At 35.3% G+C, this 15,368-nt stretch overlaps 1 protein-coding gene across 1 annotated transcript in view; it reads left to right on the top strand.

The window, feature by feature from the left end:
- Positions 1–15,368, top strand: part of MALRD1 (MAM and LDL receptor class A domain containing 1) — a 594,555-nt gene that overhangs the window by 97,744 nt on the left and 481,443 nt on the right. The window contains exons 11-12 of the mRNA XM_039478847.2: positions 4,559–4,705; positions 13,836–13,933. Of these exons, the coding sequence (XP_039334781.2) occupies positions 4,559–4,705; positions 13,836–13,933 (245 nt within the window). The remainder of the gene's footprint in view (positions 1–4,558; positions 4,706–13,835; positions 13,934–15,368) is intronic.

Genomic DNA, 15,368 nt, shown 5'->3' with positions numbered 1-15,368 from the left:
TGAATACATTATGTTAAGGGAAATAAGCCAGAGACAAAAGGACACATATTGTTTGATTCCACTTATATAAGGTACCTAGAGTAGGCAAATTCATAGAGACAGAAAGTAAAATGGTGGTTGCCAGGGTTTCAGGGGAGGGGAGATGGAAGTTATTGTTTAATAGGATTCAGTTTGGGAATGAGAAAGTTCTGGAGATGGATGGTGGTAATCATTGTACAACAATGGGAATGTACCTAAGACCTCAGAACCTTACATTAAACATTGTTAAAATATTAAATTTATGTCACGTCTATTTTACCACTATAAAATACACATTTGTATTTATATATAAAGTTTTCAATAACTCACATAGGAAATATATATATATATATAAAATCTACTTTACTATGTTCCAGAAAAGTTGGCATGATAGATCTATGTTCAAATCAAAATAAAGAAATTCCATAAAAAAAAGATTTTTTAAAGTAATAGGACTTTTTAGATAATTTTAAATTCTAATATGCATTGTGTACCTTCAAAGGGTAAATTGGTGTAATAGTCAAATGAAAGAAATTTAAACCAAGGATCTTGTACAGTGCATTAATTTTTACTGTGATATTGTTTCTAGATGTCTTTTATATTAAAAAAATGTTCATTGCTAAAACGCTTTATGAAGGGAAAGGAAATACCAATATATAAATATTTAGTGTAGCAATGATTTGTGTGAGTTTCCAACACATATTAACAAAATATTTATAATGTAATCCTGTTAGAATGTAATGTGTTCTCATTAAATGAAATATTCCCCATTCATTTCCCATACGTAGCTTTTTTTCTTATTTCACAGAGAGCTGATTAACTTCTGGAGGATTCATAAAATATTTTACTTTTCATGATCCGGAATTTTTCTCAGCTGCACAATGAAATTTTTTCTTGTCTGCTCATATGCTTCAGTGGTTAAATATGCAATATAAAGCTTTGTCATAATCTTAAAATATTACTTTAAATGATGAACTCTGAGGAAAATTTCTCTAAAATTGTGAACAGCACGATATCACACAGTGCTTAGAGATGGTGAAGTGTGTTCTGTAATCACAGAAAGTTGAAATAAAATCAACCAAGTAATCAAAGTTACTGTTTATAATGAAAGCCCTTTATTTATCACATGAATAGATGTTTTTTAGATTCTGCAAGTATTTACATTTAGGACATACAGTCTGATAAAGCATTTAATAATTGCCAGGAAGCCTTTGACTCTCCTGGCTTTCTTCAGATATTTATAAGTTCACTGTAAAGTTTTTGAACTACATAGGGGAGATATTAATGGAAGAACTTCAATTTATGTTGTCAGAATTTGACTTATATTTTACAGAACAGTGACGTCCTTGAACTTTTAGCTTTAAAAAATATTCTTTTATGCGTACAGGAACATATTAGTAAAACAGCCAAGCAGTTCACAAAGATTTCTACAGAGGTGGTTGCACCATGTTGCTTTCACAAATCTTTACAATGATGGATTTTGAAAGCTAATTTTCATTTTTCAAAGGACGGTAGTGTTTAGTGTTCTGTAAAAAGCACAATGATTGACATTTTTTAACTGATAAAACATGTAAGTAATGAAAGAAATGGTTTGAACTTTTGTCCTAAAACCAAATTTTAACATGTATACAATCAAAAGTTGCTTTTATCTTGAGAGCTTCTTTCTTTACATCTTTGCGGTTGAGCGACCAGTTCAATTGTGAAGAGTCTGTGTAAGGATGTGGGGTGCATCGGTCATGTAGTACTTTCCGTTTTCACGCTCATTGATCACATTGCCATTTCACACCATTGCCTTGTTGGGGAAATCAAGATGTTGACTTCAGCAGCTATCTGCAGTGAAGAAGACTGCTGTTTGCATGGCCTTGCTTCCTTTGTGTAGCAGTGCATAGTTTGCTGCCGGAACAGTGCAATACTGAATTTATTACCCAAACAGGGACCGAGAGAGGGAAAAAAAGAGGCAGTAATTATTATGCTAGGACAACAGGCATGCACTGAGGCAACCCTCAGCCAGGCCCGGCCAGATATGTGGTCACTCTACCAATGGAAGATTTTTTATTCCAGGGAAGTATGTTCTAGGAATTGGGGGTACCCTTGTAGGTAGGTGGAAGGATTTCTTGGTCAAATCCACAGCCAAGAATTTGGAACTCTGAAGCACATTTCGGAGGTTACACATGTACTTTGAGTCTTAATATTCCTGCACCTCACTATCTGACAGAAAATTTGGGAGGTGGCCTAGAAAGTGGCAGAGCTCACAGAGGACCAAGGGACTGGATCAGAGGTTCTGTGAATGCCCAAGGAGAAAGTCACAGCTGGGTTATAAGTGTTCAAGACTGTCGAAAAATAAAAGACACTCTCCCCTGGAAAATAATGTTTTATCAACAGCCATATCCTATAAATTGTGTAGACAGACCTGAGAAGAGAAAAACATACCCTAGAGTAATAGATTTACAGCTAGGTACATGGGCAAACTGCACTGCCTTGTCATCTTGGTGCACCGTTAGGTGACGTGCAATATGTTTTAATTGTTATACTGTAGTCAATTTACTTGTTTTTTATTTTTAGAGAAATCCATCTAGAGGAAAAAATAATATTCATTTGTAATGAAAGAAATGCTATACCAAAATCCATGGATGTTCAAGTCCCTGGAGAACTTGAGCTCCCAGGGAAAAGTCTGCCCCTGTATCTGCAGGTTACACATCCTGCTATTACTATATTTTTGAAACATGGTTAGTTGAATCTGCAACAGGCAACCCACAGAAATGGAAGACCCACTGTCTTTTCTATGAATGTCTAGCAAGCATTGCTTTCAGCTTTAAAGGTTCAATTTGCATGTAGAGAAATTGGAGGTAGCATTTTACCGCACTTCGGTGTTTTTAGAGTTGACACGTCAGTGATAAAATATGTGGTCATAAAATCAGATGCCTCTATTTACAGAGATTTGAAGATGCTTTGATTTTTAAGATGTAGTGAGCTTATTTGTTGTAAAATTGGCCATATTATTTAAAATGTACAAGTTGAACATAATGGTCAGAAGCAGAAGCAAACCCATGGTGATGGAGTCTTTTTAAATTGTGAAACAGTTCCTCGTTTATGGAGGCTTCACAGTATGAGTTTTGGGTGTCAGGTTCGAAGTCTAAATGTTCCATTTACTAAAATTTACCATAGGCAAGTTGCTTCGTGTTCTGAATTCCAGTTTTCTCTTTTGAGAAATGATATTTACTAGGTAGAGTGTAAGAATTAAGATTAATGTATGTAAAACACCTGCCACATACTTGGAACTCAGTGGTAGTATGGCTGTTTTTATTGTTATCAAAGATAATGGCATGAAGATCTTAGGAATTCTTTCAAAACTTTGGGTGTTTTCTGATAAACAATTTAATTCTCCTTTTCTCCCTCACTGTTCTAAAAGTGCCTCAGCACAAAGAGGAATATTTAGAAATAAGTTTTTAAATTAATTGTATTAATTTATCCCCAAAAGTACTATCCAAGATAGTCTGATACTATGATTCTTATAGGAAAAGGATATTTAAGCACATAAAAATGAATTTCTTGAAAGCACAAATCAAGCTATTAGACTTTCTAGTTTACTGTCCAGTTTTATGAAACTGTCTAGTTTTCTCTCATGAGTTTGGTGTCAAAGCTGGGAAAGATGTCTATAAAGCATGCTTCAAACCCCAGCTTTCTCTAGAACCAGTTATTTTGTGATAAATGGAGGAAATTAAGTACTTGGCAACCTTTTTGTTATGTATTAAGAGAAGACAGCTCAGGTCAGGTGCAGAGGCTCAAGCAGGGCACAGTGGCTCATGCCTGTAATCCCAGCACTTTGACAGGACAAGATAAGCAGATCACTTGAGGTTAGGAGAACATAGTGAAACACTGCCTCTCCTAAAAATACAAAAAGCCTGGCATTGTGGCGTGTTCCTGTAATCCCAGCTATTTGGGAGGCTGAGGCAGGAAAATTGCTTGAACCCAGGAGGTGGAGGTTGCATTGAGCTGAGATCGCACCACTGCACTCCCACCAGCCTGGGCAATAGAGCAAGACTCTACTTCCAAAAAAAAGGAAGCAAGAAAAAAAAAAAAGACAAACTTAATCCAGAATAGAATAATAAAATGAACACTGAGCTGCTGACCTCAAGTTGTTTGTGTATGCAGATTTAATTTAAATTTCCCCTCTTCCCTGTGGATTTTTTTTTCTTTAAACTACCATCTCAGCAGGTTTATACTAGGCAAGTAAATTAGTTACTCCCTGAAAAGCTCTGTAGTTCCACCTTGCATCATTAAATACAATAGAGATGGCCAACTAGAATAAAATGCATCAGACCTACAGATAGAAGCATGTGGAAGGGTCATGGCTTGCACAGCACATGGGATATTGTATAGGACTGGGTAAAGGAAAGCTATTCTTTTCATCAGAAAACATTCACTTCCGCACAGAATAATTATGCTGGCCTCCTAAGATGATTAGCTAATGTAGAGCAGTGTTTCCCTGCATACTCTTACTTCATTTCTGCTCACCTGTTTTCTCTTCCATGTGAAACAGTAAAGCATCTCACCTGTGACTTTGAGTCTGGTTTCTGTGGCTGGGAGCCATTTCTCACAGAAGATTCACACTGGAAGCTGGTGAAAGGATTGAATAATGGAGAGTACCACTTTCCCGCAGCTGATCACACAGCAAACATAAATCATGGTAGGACATTTTCTTCCTTTTAAAAGAATTAGTTTTCTTTCTTGCATGTTGTGGAATGATGATACCATATATTTTCATTTTTTCCCTGTGGATTATATACATGGAACTCTGGTTTGTCTTGCTTTAAAACCTCTTGACCAAGTTACTAATTGGTGGGTATCTGAGTTCCCTGAAAGGAGCATTGTTTTAATCACCAACATTTTGTTGTTGCAATTTTTATAAGGTTGGGTTAAAGGCATAAAGAGGTGGAAAACTTTTCTGATCATTTTCTCAAGTTTCCTGGAATCATTTACAGTATGCTTGACTTCTTTTTAGAGCAATCCATTTTTTTCAAAACAGGAAGAAAAATAGTCTAATCTTCTTTCTGGGAACTGAGAACAGATTTAGCACTATCTGTAAAATAAATCTACAAATACTTGAATGCAATTTAATCACTCTGGGCTTCTTTATTACAAACAGTCTTATTCTTACACACGTATATTTTTAACCATCATTCGAGTGTTTACATATTCTCGTAAAATAGAGGAACCATAACTACCTGTGGTATTCCAATAAGCACCTGTGGAACTCCAATAAAACAGAAAAGATTTGTTCTCTTTTGTCTTTTGTTTTGTTTACATTTATCATCAGCTGTCCTTCCCCATAGATGTTAGCATCACATTAACATTACTTTTTAAATGTATGTCTTTTAAGTAAAGACAGTGTCTCACCATGTTCCCCAGGGTGATCTTGAACTCGTGGCCTCAAGCAATCCTCTTGCCTTGGCCTCCCAAAGTGCTGGGATTCCAAGAGTGAGCCACCGCACCTGACCAACCTTATGATAGCACACCTGCACTTGTACTGAAAGATCATCTTTCAGCCTCAATGAACATTATCCTATTTCTTTCTTCTTTCAGACTTCCAAAGAATTGTGCTAAAAATAACTCTTGATCATATTTGTAATTACATCCATTAGAAATTGGGGTTGGTGGTAGTGGGTGATGGTGCTGGGGGATGGGGTGGGAGAATGGAATCATTCATCTGTTTTCTACAACCATAAATCCAGTTCATTGTTTAACAATGTAGTAAGTTCTTAATTTTTGCTTTGGTGCCATGACTCATTTCTTTAACATTTTGTGGCAGACTATATTAAGTTTAAATTTTAAAATAGAAAGGGGACTATAAATCATTGAAACTATATATTAACAGCACATTTTCTCTAAACTCATATGTTTTGCTTCTTTTTCTCTGTTCAAGTCAATTATTAAATATATAGCATATATAATAATACCTGGATGCACAAAGATGGATGCCCATGATCCCTGCCTTTGAGGTGGTCTGAGTCTAGTAGCTGAAGTAGATAAGCAAGGATTTGCAATTGGTTCTGTTGAATGCTTTAAGAGGGATGGAGGGTGACTTAGATGGATTTGAGATGCTTTACTGAAAGAGATGACTCCTTAACTGAGTACTGAAGAGAAATGAAAAGCAGTCAGAAAGCCATAAGTAATGAAATATGGAGAGAAAGCAGAACCAGAGGGGTAGCAGGGATTGTGTCCTATTTAGAGGAAAGAATCCCAAAAGAGGACAGAGAGACGAGTCACTTTGGATGAAAGACGTGTGTGATTAGACAGGGAGAACAGAAATGATGAAACAGGAGAGGAAGCAAGGCGGCTCTAGAGAATGCTGAGGAATCGAAAATGTGTCTGCAAGTTCATGGTGACCCAGGTAGTCATATTAAAACATGTGACCAATCAAATTTGTTCTAAAGGGCTGTTCTGGCTGAGATGGGGGGAATGGAGAGGATGAAAGGCTGGATTGAAAAAACATGGATATGCTGAAGAAATATCAGTGAGAGATGATGAAGCCCTGAGCCTAGGCAGTGATTCCCAAAGGGATGATGCTGTGTCATGGTGGTCTGATGTAAGTGCTACCATAACTAGTTAGGGAAGAGCATGGGCTGCCCACGACTGTGCTGGTTGATGCTGCACCTGTGTCTAAATACCAGCATGCTTCAGTTTTGTTAGAAAATAGAGAAAAGAGAAGTAGCTTGCCTGTAGAGTTGTCATGAGGATTAAATGAAATGACACCTTTGAAGGTTTTTTTCGTATAGTAAGAGTTCCATAAGCATTAATAGGCATTTGTTGTTCATTCTAATAAGAAGACTGTGAATAACACCAGATAGGACAATCAGAAAATATGCTTATGATTCACCTTCAGACTCTTGCCATCTTATAATTACTATGTAATTGTGATTTGCATTAAAAAGATTATAATGGAGCCCCTGTGTTAAATGTGGAAAGACCCATTCTTCTTTTCCAGTGAGATGAATAGTGAAATAGAACAATATGACTGATAAAACTGGGGGTAGCTAGCTGATCTTAGCCAGAGTGTGAGGAACAGAAACGCGCTCTTTCTCATTTTAGAAAGGGCCAAATATATATATATATATATATCTGGATCATGGACAGAGTCAACATCTCTTTACCCATGGTTGCTGTTACCAAACTTTAAAGAGAATCAGTAGTGGTTTTAAGTTACAAGTGCAGAAGAGGAGAAAAAAAAAGGAACAGGAAGAGAAAGGAAAGTGAAATGGAAATTTCTGAGAGAGTTAGAGGCATCCTAATAGTTCTCATATTGAAGAAAGTGGAGTTCTAGTTCATTTTGTTCTTAGAGCTTTAAACATGTAGATTACAGCTTTTAAAACTATTTATTTATCTGAGACAGTCTTAGTTGCACAGGCTGGAGTGCAGTAGTGTGATCTATGCTCACTGCAGGCTCCACCTCCCAGGTTCAAGCATTTCTCTTGCCTTCGCTTCCCAGGTAGCTGAGAGTACCGGTGCACCCTGCCACGCCTGGCTAATTTTTTTGTTTTTGTATTTTTTTTTTTTTTGAGATGGAGTTTCGCTCTTGTTGCCCAGGCTGGAGTGCAATGGCGCGATCTCGGCTCACGCAACCTCCGCCTCCTGGGCTCAGGCAATTCTCCTGCCTCAGCCTCCTGAGTAGCTGGGATTACAGGCACACACCACCATGCCCAGCTAATTTTTTTGTATTTTTAGTAGAGACGGGGTTTCACCATGTTGACCAGGATGGTCTCGATCTCTTGACCTCGTGATCCACCTGCCTCAGCCTCCCAAAGTGCTGGGATTACAGGCTTGAGCCACTGCGCCCGGCTGTTTTTGTATTTTTGCTAGGGTCGGAGGTTTCACCATGTTGGCCAGGCTGGATGTGTTGACATTATGTAGTTTTTTTGTGTGTATGTGTGTAATTAAGTCTCGATTTCCTACCTTCCTCTTTTGCTTGGTTTTTACCTTCCCATTCTGTTACTCTGTTAAATTTCCATTGAAATAGGCAACTCATTTTAATTATCTTCTACTTTTATCTATGGTTATATAGTCACACACAGATACATGCATAGTAGATACATACATATTTAAAATTTTATGTGTTTCAGTGGTTGTTTATTTTATAAGAAATATATTATTTTATAACTATTGTCCGTATCTTGTTACTAAAGATAGCTTAAGGCAATTCCTCCAAGTCATCAAATACTATCTACTTTTTTTTCGTTTTTTTATGATGAAGTATAGGTTAAATGTGTTTTTTTATGTGAAGTATAGGTAAAATTCAACCATTTTGGTCTACAGTTCACTGAGTTCCAGCCAACATACACGATTGTGTAACCATCACAAATACAAAGATATAAAACAATTTCATTCCTGCCCCACACATTCTTCTGTGCCATTTTGTACTCAGTAATTCTCCGACCTCCAACCACTGACACCGAATGATTTGATTTCTATCCCTACTGTATTGGCTATTCCAGAAAGTCTTGAAAATGGAATCATACCATATGTAGCCTTTTGATTCTGGCCTCTTTCAGTTAGCATAAAGGGTTTGAGGCTCATCCATGTCGCTGGCTTCAGCCACAGTTTCTTCCTTTTTCTCTGCTGAGTAGCGGGGTCCACTGTGTGGGTGAACAGCACTTCATTTATCCACTAACCAGCTGCAGGACATTTGGATTGTTTCCAAATATTGTTGAATATGAGTAAAAGCACTTTGCATATGTGTTTTTGTCTGGACGTAAGTGTTTATTTGTTTTGAGTTCTCCATCCAATGCCTATGTCTATTTTTTGTACTCTGGTTGGTGAGAGAATCCTACCATTCCTGATTTTCTATGACCTTCAAGAAATATTCCAGCTATCCATTTCAGGTGTTTATACCCCCAGACTCAGATAGTTTTCTCCAATCCATACCATACACTAATTTATCCTCACATAGCGATTTAAGTGGGACTGTCTGCACATCTCTGGAATTTGCTGTCTTCACAGCTGTAGAGAAAGCTCCAGAACCTGAAAGGGGCAGCTGGGACTCTCTCTTATGAATTCTAGCCATGTGGGTCTCCCCAAAGCACTTACTCTGTTTCAATTCGAGGAGACCACCACACTCCTGTGTTTCCCTCTGCAGAGGCACCTGGAAACTGTCTAGGCAGTAAGCTGTGGTAATTACAGGACTTAACTCTTGTTTCTTCTCGCTCAGAGATCACTCTCCTGTGATGTGTCACTGTCCTACATTCCCATTGTCCTGTAACATCGTCCTGTGACATCAGTATGATGACGATACTGTGAATTTATTCTTGCACAATTTCCTCATGTAGAATACTTTTAATTTTATTCAATAGATAACTAGGAGTGCGACTTCTATATTTTTAAAGCAAGATATGTATTTATACTTTCAATAAAGATAGATTTATTTTCCCTAAAACTATAGTACTTCAGTTTTCAGTGGCAAAATGGGAGTACTTTTTTCTGTTTTTCTACCGGCAAGAAGCATTACAATTCTCTTTAAAAAAAAATTCCAATTAATGGGTATATAATGATTTCTCATATATAATAGTTATTTGTATTTCACTGAAAAATATTTTTTAAATGTTTCCAATGTTTCAATTTATTTAGGTTTTTTAATGTTACTAAATGATATTTTACAGCTTTCAGTGTAAAGATTTTGAAAAGTTTTTTGCTAATATTTTCTTAGGTTTTTGTAGCTATTATAAATGTTACTTTTAAAAAACTTCTTATTTTGATAATTGCTGACATATAAAATGCATTTTTATAGAAAATATTGATCTTATATCCAGTGTCCTTGCTAATTTTATGTATCACAACTAAGAACTTATATATTTTATTTTCTAGGGTCACATTTATTTTGTCTGCAAATAATGACGGTTTTATTTCCTTTTTTCTAAATCTTAAGACTTCTATTTTCCTTTCGTTGTTTTATGTACTGGGTAGAATTTCTAGAATGTCTTGAATAGAACTGGCAATAGCTGCTAGACTTGTCTTATTTGTGTCTCAGAGGAAAACTGTCAATAGTTTAATCTTAAGTGCCGTGCTTAGTGAAAAATTCTATTCTTTATCATATAAGAATGTTACCTTCTATTCAGAGTGTGCTTTTTAATTAATAATAAATGTATGCTAACATTTTTCAGATTTTTTTTAGTATCTATTGTGATCATTTGTCAGATTATCATTTTTTATCTGTTCCGCACACTGATTTTTAAAATACTAAATCCCATCTTGCATTCCTGAACCAAACCTCACTGGAATAGTTTTATTTTATTTTATATATTATTTATTTCTTTATACAGTAATGCTTGTTTATAACTTTTGCATTTGTATTTATTAAACAGACTAGTCTCTAACATTCTCAAAACATGTAAGGTGTTACTTCTAGGCCATTGCATTAAAAATTGTGCAAGTTTTACAAAAGATGAGGTCAAGACAGATGTGAACACTTTAGCACAGGGAGACTCTTCACTCCATCCTTTAATTTTTATATTGTGCTGATCACATAACCCCTTTGGGGTATGTGGATGTGTAAAAAGTTTACCATAAACAATTCTGATTACCAGAAGTGAACTCCTTGGCATTACCTGAAATTAAATTGGTAAATTCCATATTTCTCTAACTTTGCTCATTGTTTAGAGAGGGCTTATAAAAAGATAAATCAAGAGACCCAGATAGTCCTAGAAGTCCCTGGGTCTGTGGTCAGAGTTTACCCTGTCTATACCCCTTATTTGCACATACCATTTTAAGATAATATTATCAATTTTCCAAATATTTGGTTAAAAGTATCGTAGGGTAGCATGTACCTTCCAAATCAATTGTCAATAACTTCATATTTTAATTATATTATCTTTCCATCTAGAAACATGTTATCTCTTTTCATCAACCAGAGTTTGTAGTCTTTCACAAAGTTATAATGTTCTTCATATAAATCATGTCCCTTTTTTGTTAAATTTATTCCTACATTAAAAAAAATTAATTTTGTTACCAGGAGTTGGACATTTCTTGCTGTTTCTCTATCTAGAAACTTACTGCTAATGTTAAGAGAAATAATTTTATAATTTATCTGTTTCCATTTAGCTTACCAAATTGTCTAAATGCTATTTTAATTATGAAAAATAGAATACTTTGTTTTTATTTTTTCAATTATATTATTGGTAAAACATAAGAACTTCTATTTTCTATAATGTCTACTCAATATTTTATTTCCTTGACTTCCTTTAATATAATATTAGTCTAAGATAATAAATGTTGTCTCATATTATCTCTAATTGATAATTATTGTAGAAATATGTCATTCTCATTTTAAGTAATATCATTTGCCAGTTAGAATGCTATTTATTTTGGGGTTGTTCACTAGTCTTCATTTAATTATTTCCTTTTATTATTTTATTAAGATTTGTGACTTTGAAATTGTTCACTAGATTTTCGTAGTCTTTTCAACATTTAGATAGGATTCTATGACTTGACATTTTCATTTGTTGATGTAACTCAATGTGGTGACCGAGTTCCTACATGAAACCAAAACTCCATTCTTGGAAGGCTCAGATTAATTAAGACCCACTATTTTTGGATAACAATTTCCAATTTATTTGATATAATTTTGATTTGAATATTTGTTTCTATGCTCACAAGTGAGATTGCTGTATAGATTTTTAAATTTTGTCCTAATTTCATCAGTTTTATTAAAAATTAAAGATATTCTGGCAACCTAAAATGAATCAAGGAGCTCTCCATATTTTTCTAAGATCTAAGGTCCCTTGAATAATGTTGCAAATGTTTTTTTTTTTTTGTTTTGTTTTTTTTAATTAAATATGGAGCCAAGTGCAGTGGCTCATGCCGGAAATCCCAGTAGTTTTAGGGCCAAAGCATGAGGATTGCTTGAGGCTAGGAGTTCAAGACAGTGTTCTTATTTAAAAAATTTAAAATTAGCTGTATGTGGTAGTATGCTCCTGTAGTCCCAGTGGGAGGCTGAAACTGAAGGATTGTTTGAACCCAGGAATCCCAGGAAGCAGTGAGCCATAATCATGCTACTGCACTCTAGCCTGGGTGACAGAGCCAGAACCTGTCTCAGACAAAAAAGAAGAAAGAAAGAAAAGAGTATTAAATTTAACTCAGCTGTTGGACCATACATTTCTTGGTGGGTTTTCTTTTCATTACTTTTTCAGTTACTGTTGTTGTCTAAATGATTTATTCAGGCCTTTTGCTTTTTTTGGAATTTGGAGTCTCAATGTGTATATGTTCTCACCTTCATTAACTGCTTGTTTGAAATAGTGTATATTCTTTTACATGACTGCTGGAGTAAGGTCTTTGAATATTGGCTTTTTTTTTTTTTTTTTTTTTTTTTTTTTTTTTTTAGAATTTTGATTGTCCTTTTAAAAATATTCAGTTGAGTTTTACTTAAATCTAAAGGTTTTAGGTGGAAGAATTTTTCAAAATCACCTCTTTCCAGTCTTTTTTTTTTTCTAGGAGAAGCATAGAGAATTTAATGAACTTGCTTCATACAGTGTTTCCATTACTTGTAGTTTGAAATTTGGGAATAGTAATCTTTATCTTTCCAAGTTGTTTTTTGACATTTAAAAACAAAATAAACTGGGTTTCATTTTTCCTACTCAAAGATGACATAGCTGACTCGCATCCTTGGTTGTTTGGTTAAACATGTGATGGAGTCTATGAAATCATACATTCTGGTTGGGCACGGTGACTCACGCCTATAATCCTAGCACTTTGGGAAGCTGAGGTGGGCAAATCACAAGGTCAAGAGTTCAAGACCAGCCTGGCCAACATAGTGAAACCTCGTCTCTATTAAAAATACAAAAAAATCGGCTGGTCTTGGTGACCGGCGCCTGTAATCCCAGCTACTCAGGAGGCTGCAGCAGGAGAATTGCTTGAACCTGGGATATGGAGGTTGCAGTGAGCCAAGATTGAGCCATTGCACTCCAGCCTGGGCAACAGTGTGAGACTCTGTCTCGCCAAAAAAGAAAAAAAAATCATATATTCTAATTCTAAATCCTTTCCTTTCTGTGCAGTTGGCATTGACTTATATCTAGGAAATTCACTCTCTGAATATGGTATTTTCCAGTGAGAATAATTGGGTTTCCAAATTGCCCTTCACTGTGATTATCAAAGGGCAGGACCAGACCTTGACATTGTTGGGTATAGCCTTCCTTGTAAGTCTTCAATATTCAGTGAAGCTACCCTAGACAGCACCTCTGAACGTGTGATCTTTTAAGCTGCTGAGAGATGTTATCCCTGGCACATTTGCTATAAGCACATCTGCAGTAGTTAAAATCTAAAAGCAGTTATTTTGTTAATGTTCAGATTAGATCTTTAATTAAGCTTTCATCCCCTTTAGCACAGACAACAATGTCAAACATGTGAGCCCCAGGAAAAACCAAAATCCATTCCATAGGCTGATATCCTTCAGTACTTTGTGAAGAAACTAAAAAATAAAGCTCTCCTGAGAATTCATTAAGGGCATGTTGAATGAATATCTAATTGTCAGCTTAGAAGCTTCATTTAATTTGATGTCAAACTCTGTGATATGAGTGAAGCCAATAAAAATGTTCATTTAGGCGATTTGGATCAAGAGCTTGTTTTTAATTGATTAACTGTCATTTTAGGTATTTAATGTTATACGTATATAAATGCCATTGGTTATCTACAAACCATAATAGTAAATATGTAAAAATGTAATTTTCTTTATCTAAATGATAGTTTAACATGTACAAAGATAAGATTATGGAGCAAAGAACAGCTAAGTGTGCAAAAGAACTTGCATCCATGACACTTTCCCTTTGTTTTTGCAGGATCATTTATTTATTTTGAGGCAGAGCAATCCCCTGGGGTGGCTAAGCTTGGAAGTCCTGTTCTTACAAAATTGCTCACTGCTTCTACTCCATGTCAGGTAATCAGCTGTTGTGAATTTTCATTGGCCATTCAGTGGTTGTAAATCACTAGGCTTGGGTTACTCTGCTAGTAAATGCCTGCCATTTTTTACTATCACTTTAATGATGAATTAAGAGATTTATATGTGCTATTTCAACATGAAATGCCATGTCCTCTAGAAGACCATTTGCAACATGTAATTGGCACCATTCTTTTTGAGGGCCATTACAGAAGCTTTCTGTTATTTTATATTCTTTTCACACAGTTATTTCAATAATCTAAATCTGTGGATACATGTTGCCAAAATCTTTGGCCAACAATGTTGATTGAGGAAAATAAAATCAGTTTAAATAAGTGTTTGTTGAAAGAAAGACAAATGGATGAGTAAAGATAAATGTATACAGAAAAAATTATTACATTTACTGAAATTTCTTTCTTTCTTTTTTTAATGAGTCTTCTCGTGCCAGGTAAACACAAATCAAGCAGTGAAATACTCTTTTTATTTCAACAGCATATTAGAGATGATGGACTAGTCAGATTTGGTTCAAGTCTGTTTTGCCACTTTCTAATTGTGGTACAGACAAATCGTATATTCCTTTTCAGACTCAGTGTCTACACCAGAAACATAACATAATTGTATGGATTAAAAGTCAGCATTTATACTGGAAGCAGATACAACTGTATGGATTAATGTCAAGGATTAAAATGTGATTAGATAAAGCACCTGGCAAGATATTTGGTACATAGGAGGTAACCAATATTTGTAGCAAACTTCGGTATATATGTACCAAATATAATGTTAATTCAGGAAACATAATTCCTTTGGTATATGTGGACCAAATATAATCTTAAATTGCGGAAACATAATTCCTTTGGTTTCCATGAAAGTGACATTTAAATCAGGTGTCTGTATTCAGCTTGTCTTGTTTTCAGTCCTTTTGAGAGGCCCAACATGCCTCTCAGCCATTAGGATTTCAGCTCATTTTTTGGTCTTTACTTATCACAAAATAATGAAGAGATCAATACTACCACACAGTAAATTCATTGCATGTAAGTGTAGTATTAGAGCAGTTTACTTTGTCATCCCTGGTAATGAATGATATATTATTCAGAGGTATAAACCTAATTAAACTTTCAGTTTGGTGTAAATCTAAGTAGAAGTGCCCTGAGTTATTAATAGTGATGTCCTACTTTCTCTTTTTTTAATTTTGTTTTTCTTCCCATTTCCTTGTGAGAATAAGAATTACAACTGCCTGGTTTCTATTTCTACTTCATCCAAATGCCTTTTACCCATTCCCACCTCTTTATTTTAATTAAATCCTATAAGATAGACAGAAAAAGAGAGAGATAGATACAGAGGATTTTTTAGAAGGTGGGAGGGGAAACTCCAGAGCAGTTGTTCTTTAAAAGTGCAAGCTAACTTAGATTTAATTCAAGGTCATACATCAATGTGA

This window comes from Saimiri boliviensis, chromosome 8 (genome assembly GCF_048565385.1).
Source record: "Saimiri boliviensis isolate mSaiBol1 chromosome 8, mSaiBol1.pri, whole genome shotgun sequence".
NCBI classification, from domain to species: Eukaryota; Metazoa; Chordata; class Mammalia; order Primates; family Cebidae; genus Saimiri; species Saimiri boliviensis.
The sequence above is the reverse complement of the archived record's forward strand: the minus strand, read 5'-3'. Positions and strand labels throughout refer to the sequence as shown.